The 10,657-nt window shown below is 43.1% G+C and overlaps 1 protein-coding gene across 1 annotated transcript in view; it reads right to left on the minus strand.

The window, feature by feature from the left end:
• The window catches only part of PLG (plasminogen), a 39,402-nt gene extending 28,964 nt beyond the window's left edge, over positions 1-10,438 (minus strand). Inside the window, exons 1-4 of the mRNA XM_025861587.2 lie at positions 10,315-10,438; positions 5,763-5,898; positions 4,373-4,479; positions 1,060-1,174 (exon numbers count right to left, since the gene is read on the minus strand). Coding sequence (XP_025717372.1) covers positions 1,060-1,174; positions 4,373-4,479; positions 5,763-5,898; positions 10,315-10,363 — 407 coding nt within the window. The 5' untranslated portion in view covers positions 10,364-10,438. The remainder of the gene's footprint in view (positions 1-1,059; positions 1,175-4,372; positions 4,480-5,762; positions 5,899-10,314) is intronic.
• Positions 10,439-10,657: the final 219 nt, after the last annotated feature.

The raw sequence follows: 10,657 nt of genomic DNA on the forward strand, positions 1-10,657 counted from the left end.
TAGGAGATACCGAAATCTTTCTACACATTCTCTCATTTAGCCTTAGTAAAACCCCTCTCGGGAAGGTCTTATTATCCCTATTTTATGGACGAAAAAATTGAGGCCCAATGTGAAACATAATATATCTTGCCTCGGGGCAAACACCTAATAAGTAGCATCTCAAGTTAAAATCCGTCTGTCTCATTCCAGATGTGTGGGGGTGCGTAGAGTTAAGCTCACTTCCGATTCTAGAAATGAGTTTCTGTGTAGAGATGAAAATTTGATCGAACCCCGAGACTTAGAATCTAAATGGCAGATTTCGTTTCTGTGCTTCTCTGCACCTATTTTTGGTAAAGTGCAACTCCCAGGGCCTCAATGTCCTCCTCTGCGCGGGTGGAGATGGCCTAGACTATCTCTAAAGCCCCTGGCACTCCCTGATTTGGCCATTTGGTTTAATCATTTTTTTCTCTATAAGCCGTATGTCTTGGGAATATTTTATCTGCCCATCTCATAGAGATATAATAAAGGCAGTTTGAGGAGGGAGAGGGTAGCAGACAGTAAATTCCTACTTGATAAGCATCGTCACTGAGAATGGGTGAGGATTGTTACTGTTAATGCCACCTAATGCCATCCTGTGGGAAGCACAAAAGGAATGACACTAAAATAATTAGTAGGCAAGTTACGAGGTTTTCATTTATATTCTATTTGCTCCTTTGCTCCACCATGTTGAGGCGAGCAAGTGGTGAGGGTTCGGACTTGGTATGTTTGATTTAGGCTCATTCAGCCCTAAACATGATCATCTTTGCTCTTTTCTCACACTCCCCCTGGCATTTATGGCTTTATTGCTCTTTTTCACCAAGCATCCTTCCACATCCTTGGTCTTCCACAACGGGATATATACACAAGAGCAAATGCAAAGCAACCATTTGCTGCTTTTGTGCTATAAATAACTGAACCGGTCTACCTCGACATCAACAAAGCTCTCCCCGTACCTGCTTATTCACATCGTCTGGCTTGACTGAGAGGTAATGGTATGATCATTCTAAGTATCATAGGTAAATACGGAGATGAAAGTCTTACTTAGGTTTGTGCGGAAAAGTGTCACTCCATTTCTGACAGGCAACACCATTCTTCGTTTTGGACATCGTCCCCCTGTAGGTCCTCCCATTTCCAGTCTTGCACTCTGAAAGATAGACTGAAGGGGGGTCCACACAGTGGGCAAGCCCTCCACAAGAAACACCACGAAGAAGCTTTGCACTCCTCAGTCATGTTCAAAGGACTCGCATAGGAGACACCGTTTTCCCAACCTCCGAAAAGACAGACTTGCATCTCCCATCTGTGTAAAAGCTGCAGTTCACTGAGCCATTTGGTGCCTTGGTTTATTTATTCAAAGCTACAACCCCCCTCTGTCCCAGGTACCGTGCTGGGTGCTGGAGGCACATGGAGTCTAGAATGGAGTCCCTACCATCATGGAGCTTACGTTCTAGTGGACTCAGGGGGCTGGTTACAGAAAGTAGTCGAGGTCACACAGTATGAAATGAAGTAACCTCGCAAGGAAATACGTAACAGAGAAAATAAATAGCATGAGGACAGAGTGACGGGGAAGAGGGACAGGGGCTTTTCGGGTAGTGGGGGAAGCAGAACTTCTCAGAGGTAGAAAGAGATCCAAGCCACTTTTTTTTTTTTTGAGGCTCCTGGTGTTTTGAATATGAAAAACTGCCAAACAGAGTTATACATCTTAAATGTGGACAGTAGACCCTCTCATCTAGCCTCCACTTAGCCAACTCACTGGTTAGCCAAGAGGCTCCAAGCTGTTTATAAAAACACATGGTCAGATGCCCGCCTGTGTCCCACATGTGGTGAGGTGGGCACCTGGGGCTGGCGGGTCACTTTCCAGTGTGCCCCCCAATTCTGTCCCCACCAGGCGGGGTTTATGTTTATAAGAGTCAACTATTTTCATCGTCAAAACTTTTTATTCAGCTATATTTGATTAAAGATGATCTAAACTGAGAGATGAATGTGAAAAACACTGCTTTAAAAAAAACCAAGATGGATGCTTTTAAGGACTTGAAAGACTTGAATAGTTTTTTAAAAGGCTATCAAGCCCACTGAGGGTAGTCTACTCATACGGTTGGCTGTAGAATTTTGGGTGGGAAACCCTAAAAATATAAAGATATTTTACAGTCAGATTAATAGATGTCTCTAGACCTTGCTCCACTTCAAAGAGAAGGAAACCAATTCTCCTAGACAATGTGCTTAGAGGATAGCTTATGCAAGGAATGCACCAGGTAACTGCTGTTGGTAGCCCCATATTCAAAGAAAGAAGCCTCTACTCTACATCAAAAGGTGCCGATGTAAATTGCGTTTTCCTTGAAAATATAAAATACTGAAGGTATGTGTATGTCATCCTTCATGATTTCCCACCCTAGCCAAGTTTTTTAATTAATCGATCAATTATCTGGGGAAGGTTCTTTTAACACACCAATAGCAAACAGATGCTTTTAAACCCAAGACTATTTATAAAGACTGCAAATGTGTCTTCACTGAGAGCGATTCTTACAGTAGACATATTACACTGATCAGAAGTGTAAATTCAAGGTACTTTGGAGGCCCAGGGGTGAGGGGAGGCATTTCAAATAAGGTGATGATGCTTGAGTTGAGACGTGAGACGTGAGAACAAAAGAGGAGCCTCGGCAGCAGGGTGTGAGCCTGGTATGTGGGAGGGACAGAAACAAGCCCAATGTAGAAAAGCCTGGTGAACCAAGCAAATGGGGTGGGCTTAAATAACACCGGCCCTGGTAGCTTTCAGGTAAGTATCTGGATTTTATCCTAAGGGCACAAGGAGTTTCAAGCAGGGAAGTCACAGCCCGTCACTGGCCAGGCCACGGTCCCTGTGACCAGTGACGGTGACCACTTAGACCTTGGTGGCGGCAATGACTGTGCTGGCCAGGGGCAGATGTAGATGTGATCTGACACTGAGTATTCCCAGAAAAGCCCAGGCAGGTAATTTAGCAGTGGGTCGATGAGCTACAGTAAAGAAACAAGAGCTGCAGACTGCCTGACTTTTGACTTTTTACCTCTCTTTTGTTTGTATGTACCCACCAGAGTTTATATAACCTTTTGCTCCTTTCCATCACCTTGAAAACAAGCAACTATTCGACTGTTCAAACGAAGCCTAGCGGTCACCCCCTTCTTCTTTCTGGTTAACAATTTACAAATGATTTATTTAAATGTTAGCATTTTGCAGGGAAAATCACAGCAGCCCCCCCCTTTTTTAATCTAGTAGGTAACCCTATATAACTCATCCTTTACTATTTGTAAAAACGAATAACTTCAACAGATAAACTTCAGGTTTGCTCTGCACTTTAACCTCAAGAGTTAGGGGTAAGCAGTGATAAGAAAAGGAGTATGGCAGGTACACAGCTAATTCAACCTCAGAAGATGAACCGATGCATAGAAATAATCCTAACCTAAAGAAATACTTCAAAAAAACATATTTACATATTTAGAGTTTTGTGCTGGGACTAGAGAGAATGTTGCAGGTTATTGTGAAGAACAAGTGAAGGAGGATGTTTCTTTAACACCCGTGATACAGAATATTTGGAGAGCCACATTGTTACTATAAATGGTCCCGATCCCAGCCAACAACAGACTACAAGGGTTGTTTTTAAAGGGTCATATATTCGCTTAAATCTTCAGACATACTTAATGGAATTTTGCATCTCGAAAAAGGCATACAATTTCCATAGGAATCTAGGCCATCTGTTATCCTAAACAATGGGAATATTGATCCAGAATTTTCAAGGAAACTATGGAAAAGGAACTGCAGCTCTTGCGCGTTTTCAAAAGATCACATTTCCGAGTCTGAGGGAAATCGAGAGCATGACCGAAAAACATTGGAAATGTTAAAAAATGAACGTAAGGATTTTGTCTGTATCCAAATGTTACTGAGGATTTAAGACACCTCAGTTTTTCCTTTTCTGCAGGCTTCAGTCCAGAAGCTGGGGCCCAGGGACCATGGTCCCCACAGCCTAAAAGCCAAGATCATTAAGGAATGCTTAGATTCCCCTCTCCTCAAAAATAAAATAAAATATTGACTTATTTTCCGGGCTCTAGAGGTAGACATGATTTTCAGTCCAACTCCTTCCTTTTTAAATCAAGAAAAATGAAATCTAAAAGGTGAAGTCATATGCTCAACTTGACCAATGGGATTAGTGACCAAATCTTACCCTGAGTCTGAATTCAATTTCGTTGCATGATAGTGCCTCGGTTCTCTGGCCCGATAAGCTACAGAGATAGAAGAGGAGGTGGGGAAGGGAGGAGAAGGGGAACGGTGGGGAAGAAAAGAAGGAGGGGGCCGGGTGAAGGAAGAAGAAGAAAGCATTGTACGCACTTCTCTTTTCGAATAAAACCACGTCTCTCATCCTGAAGACAATAGAAGACTTGCTGTTTTCAGCCATGATCACACATTGTTGCTCTTTACTGTGAAATTGGAATGACCTGCAGAAGAAAATCAGGAAACCCCCCCCCAAAAAATGATTTCCCCTATTTAAGGAAAGTAAACTCTTGTTAATAATCAAGAGACTCAAAAGATAACTGTATCTCTTGATGGGTCAAGGAGTTCAGAATGGTTACTTCCCATTAAACTTGGCCTAGTGTCAAGGAAGTGCTGGAAAAGGATGCCTCAACAGGTGGTTCCTCTTGTTCCCTTCCCCCCTTAACCTTCTCCTCCTCCAAATGTTCTCTCTTTCTATTGTGACTACTTTGCTCTTTCTTCGCTTACATGCTAGAATATTTGCTTTTGTGTTGGAAAGAAACAACTCTGATTGCTTTGAACCCCTTCCCAAGACGGTCTATGTGACTTCTGGACTCCCAGAATTTCCCCTTCCTCTAAAGTCCCCTTGACTTTAGCCTCTACATGTCATCTCCTCTCCCTTCACCTCATTCCACCTTGCCCATCCCCCTGGTCCTGCTGTGGACATCCAGTCTGGCATTCAAAGCCACCCATGACTGTCTTTGCAGCCCCATCTCCTCCATGAGCCCTTCCGTCACCGATGTGGTCCATTCGGTCCTGTTCACAGGGCCACGTGGCTCCCTGGGCCCAGAATGCCTCCTGCCTTGTCAGTACCTTTCACTCATCCTTCAAAGCCCTGCTCAGTGCCTCCTCCTCCCCAGGCTTTCTCCAGCCCTCTCAACCGTTAGGAATTGTTCTTTCCTCTGAATCTTTATAGAGCACACATTGATTATGTCACTTATCAACACCTCGACTCGAATGTATTTTTTAAAAATTTTTACATTTATCCAGCTTCTGTGACTGCACCACAGATACAAAAAGGCAAGCACTGGATCTTGCAACTATACAAAGATCTGTCATAAACGGATAGAGATCATATATATCATATATGTTGGATCACTGCATCTCTGCTTCTTTGTTCCTTAGGCTGGGACACTTCCAGTCACAGGATCCTCATTAAATATTTACTGATGATGATGATGTCAAAAACTAGAGCTCAGAATGGTAGCTGGTGATGTCATGTATAAAAGTAACATCCTTTGGGGGCATTTTTTCTAAAGGGGACACGAATAAACTCTAACAAGGACATGTTCGTATGGCTTCCTGATCCAGGGAGCAAACACAGATTCCAAACTCCAATCCCATGAAATGCCTCGTGCCTCTTAAGTCCTGTTTTTGTTAATAAATCCCGGAGCAAACTCCTCGTTATCAAAATAATAGTGTCTCAAATGTCAACCTTTCTGCCAGTGAGCAACCACCAAGAGAATACCTGCAAATGAATTCTGTTTCCTCCTCACATTTCACTGCGCACTCCTCTACGCTTCCTGCTGAGAGCTGCTTCTTAGTGAGGCTGAGCACCGAAGCCCCCTGCGTGTTCACATAGTCATCCAGGGGGTCTCCGCGACCTGCAAACAGAAGACGAAAGTGGGATAACCGGGTAAGATTCGTCAGCACCACTGTTCAGTCATCAGCTCTTTGTAATCCTTTATTTGCTGTGCACCAATCACATAAAACTTGCTGTCTTCTTGGAAAGCAGAACAGGTGTCACGAGTAAAAAATGTTGAGGCAGGAAAATGTTTCCACTATTAGGTTGCATTATATTAAAAGAGCAAGTGGATTGATAGATTGATAGATTGATGATAGATTAGAATTCTTTAACAACTTCTGTTACTACTTTAACGGCCATGAAACCTTAAATGAGAATAAATTGGATTTATTTGCTATGGATTGCCATGCCATGATAGAACAGGAACATTTGGATACCCAGCACCCCCGTGTTAGCAATTACTGATGTTGATTTGTCCATCCCCTGGCTGTAAACCTGACTTGGAGGCCATTACTTGATTGCCAACAGCATAAGCTTTGGTTGTGACTGTTACTTAGGCTGATGCGACATTCTCTGAAGGGTTCCACCACGAGATATAAAAATGTTGGTGAGTTGATGATTTTAATAAATAAGACCTGAACTCACTCTCAACTACTATCCAAGATCATTCTTAAACTGGGCTTCGTATGGTGACAGCTCACTATGAATTAAATAGGAGAAATCATTTTCTTCCACAATGTGTCTGGCATTTCTGAGGAAATGATAAAAAAAAAAAAAGCAGAGCCCGGGATAAATACTGGCCTTGATTTTTCTGGGAGCTAAAATCGGAGTCAAAGAATCTGTCCGAGGGTTGCTCTGCCCCTTGCTAGGGCAGAGAGTGTTCCCACAGGAGCTACTACAAGGAGTGTTCTCTGTTCCGAGGCCCCAGGCAGCACCCGAGCTGACTTTGACGGCTCTACTCCAGGCCTGGAGATGGTGGCCTCCCTGTTTTTGGTGTGGAATCCTAATGATTCTCCCAGGGTGAGAGGCCCAGAAGAGGTTAATGAAATGAAGACAGCTAAGCTGCCTAAAGTTTGCCTACATGGGATTAGGCAACATGGCAGCCTTGACCACCTCCAGGGGAGGGGCAGGGACCAAAGCCAGGCTGAGTGGGTTGAAGAGTGACCAGGAGAAGTCGTGCACCCACATGAGAAGACAGGTCTTCAGGAGCCTAGCTGTGAAAGGAGCTCTTCCCAGACAGCTTGTGCTGTCACAGAATTTTTTTAAAGATAAGACATTCTGGAGCATGTTTAGATACTCATGAAAATTATCCAGTAGGAAGGATCACTGGGGGTCAGCCCCACATTCTCAGAAAGGCCCTCCCTGCCCACCTGCGAACACATGGGGCACAGAGCCGATGCATTCTAAAGATGGAGATGGGTCATCTTCTGGAGGCCATGCTCCCCTCCCTCTGCTCTCTGTCCTCCCCCAATTTGTCCTCCCTCCAAACTGGAAGGTGGCTCTTGAACAGGAAGTTGGCTGATGTAATTTAAACTTAAGGTACCAGAAAGCACTAGAAAAAGGCTTCAAAGGATTATGGAGAAGGAGAGGTTTTAGACCCAGGTCCGTTCCTTCATCCTGTATTTCTCCCGATTTGAACTCTTATTTCCAAGGAGAGGTGTGCTTGGGTAAATTCTATAGAACAGGATGTGATTTAAAAAACAAACACGGGGGGCACTTGGGTGGCTCAGTTGGTTAAGCATCTGCCTTCGGCTCAGGTCATGATCCCAGGGTCCTGGGATGGAGTCCAGCATCAGGCTCCCTGCTCAGCGGGGGGCCTGCATCTCCCTCTGCCTCTGCCCCTCCCCTGCTTGTGCTCTCTCTCTCTGTCTCTCTCTCTGTCAAATATATACATACATACATACGTAAAATAGTAAAAAAAAAAAAAAAAAAAAAAACCACGGCAAATAGTAACTCTGGAAAGCGTATCCTATAAAGACTCAAATTAGACTTTAAGAAGAGTTCTTAGAAAGTTGAGCCGGCTGGGGTATAAATTATACCAAGACAAGAAAATTTCCATTTGTATCACTCTTTAATTAAGTTACCTTTGATTATGTTATTATATTTCACAGCAAAAAGCTGTTGAGACCACCTTAGGAGCTGATGTCCCAAAGAAATATCCCAAAAGAGAATACATTTTTTTCTTTTGTGCTTGAAAAGTTCTCCCGCATTATTTTCTTTTCTTCAGCTTTAGGGCTCTGTGGCAGTGGGTTGTCGTACAATGTATTGGTTGACCAAGAAATATTAAACACACCCTTTTAGTAAGAAATTATTTTTAGGGCACCTGGGTGGCTCAGTCGGTTAAGCGTCTACGTTTGGCTCAGGTCATGATCCTGGGGTCCTGGGATCGAGCCCTGAATTGGGCTCCCTGCTCAGTGGAGAGTCTGCTTCTCCCCCTCCAACTCCCCCCTGCTCACGCTTTCTTTTTCTCTCTTTCTCAAATAAGTAAATAAAATCTTTAAAAAAAAGAAAAGTATTTTTATATTTGAGGCCAAATGTAGTTGTATGTTGCTCCAAAACATATGTATTACATTAATAATGTGGGTTTATTTTTTTTATCACTGTGGTGTGTATATTTACACCCATGCTCATGTGTTTGAAAAAAAAAAAGACTTAGTGGTTTATGGAACTATGAAGAACAGCTGTAAAAAGATATTTTTTTCCCTCTCCCCAGTCACGTTTGTGCCCTGGAAAGATGAAATGCGTCCACAGAAACAGAGAGTAAACGCCTTCCTTTCAAAAAGAGCTTATGAAAGTCTCCCCACAAGGTTGGCGAAAACCTATGTTAATCCTATTGCAGAAGAGTTTGCTCCCCCATCCTGGTGTGAGCCACTGAGTCAGCTCCTGGCGTTCCAATCCCATTGTCCATAAGCTAACATAGAATACGCATACCTGCGCCCCCACACACCACCATTTCCCACAGAAATCTCTGTGCAATCTTCCGTTCTGTATTTTCTTTGGTATTTCTTTAAATGGCTCCACTGACTTCAAACATATCTAACTCTAATTTAAAGTACAGCTTACAAAATTTTATCTGGCAATTCATAAATTGAATTTCAAGTATCCATACATTGTTTATGGGAAGAACTACCAGCATCATGTATGACTCCATTTAGAAGAAATGTCCAAAAGAGACAAATCAGAAACAGAAAGTAGATTGGTGATTGCCAGGAGCTAGGCAGGGATGGAGGTGGGGGGAGGGGGTTTGGGGGTGACAGCTAAGGGATGTGGAATTTCTTCCTGGGGTAATGGAGATGTTCAAAAATGTATTGTGGTGATGGTTGCACAACTCTGCAAACCACCGCACTGTATGCTTGAAATGGGTAAATTGTATGTGAATTATATTTCGATAAAACTGTCAAAAAAAAAAAACTTTAAGGACATGCTTAGAATATTTTAAAGGAAGTTTAAACAAAGCTAAAAAGCGAGAAGAGCACCAGATTCCTCCTAGAAAAGTCTTGGGTTAAATTCTGGTTTCTTCACTTCCTGGATTTGGGAGTTTGGTCAAAAGAGAAATAACCTCATTTTCCTAAGTATGGATTTCCTCCTCTGTAAAATGGGGATGAATATACTACCCTACCTACTGCATCAGCTAAATAAGCAAGTATTATCTAAGGACACACACACACACACGTATAAAAATGTGCCTGGCTTCTCTCAAGCACTATGTGAAGGTTTATGGAATTCCTACATGCATACTTCATTTGGCAAACTGACACGCGTGGTTTCTCCAGGCATAAGGAGCAAATCCTAGACATATGGAAGGCTCATGTCAAGCCTCAGCAGGCAGGCACCCCCACAGACTGGTCAGAAAACACAAAGAAGTATTTCACTGCTTACATTTGAAAGTGAAGAGAATACGACACATTAACAAAAATGGTCTCAGTTAATGGAACTGAGAGCCAGGCAAGGGCGCCAACAACTTTTTGGGCTGCTGGCTACGCAGGCTATTGTTTCAATACAACAACCATCGCTGGCGAGCAATCTTGTCAATATAAAAAGTCATTCATCATTTCCCCTGCCCGCTGGGCTTTAGCATGCATGGGGAAATTAAGCTCAATTCTTAAAGAATTTTTCTTTTTTTAAAATATTTATATATTTTTTAAAGATTTTATTTATTTATTTGAGAGAGAGAGAGGGAGAGGGAACACAAGCAGGGGGAAGGAGGAGAGGGAGAGGGAGAAGCAGACTCGCGCCGAGCAGGGAGCCTGATGCAGGACTCGATCCCAGGACCCTGGCATCATGACCCGTGCTGAAGGCAGGCATTTAACCGACTGAGCCACCCAGGCGCCCCCTCAAAGAATTTTTCAATCATACATGTAGATTTTGATTTGGGATGCTCGTGAACCAAAAACTAAATTAAACAAGCTGCACAGAAAGCCATCATGTGATCTATTTTTAGGACATTGCTAAGAAAAACATTTTAACTAAAATTTTAAAAAATCCTTTGTCTTACCTGATTTCAGAAATAAAAGAAGTAGAAGGACCACTTCCTTATGTTCCATTTTTGGGACTGGGTTGCCAGCAGTGCCCAGAAAACTGGGTGTCCCAATCCCGAGATGTTATTGACTTACCTGAGAGGAAACACATCCACAAATAAGATAATCACATGGAGTTAATTATTTTCTGAGACGCCCATTGCCACTGTGCTCTGAAGGGTTCAAACATTACCTCGGCTGGCGGACCTTACAAAATCCAAACCTGTAATAGATGCTGGGAAGTGGTGAAAGCAGCCCCCCCCCGCCACTGCCCCAGGCTGCTTCTTATCTCCTGATTCCTCTCCCCCCACAACCTGCAGC

Source organism: Callorhinus ursinus, unplaced genomic scaffold (assembly GCF_003265705.2).
Source record: "Callorhinus ursinus isolate GAN/ISIS: 27379988/994484 unplaced genomic scaffold, GSC_fseal_2.0 scaffold6, whole genome shotgun sequence".
Lineage (NCBI taxonomy): Eukaryota > Metazoa > Chordata > Mammalia > Carnivora > Otariidae > Callorhinus > Callorhinus ursinus.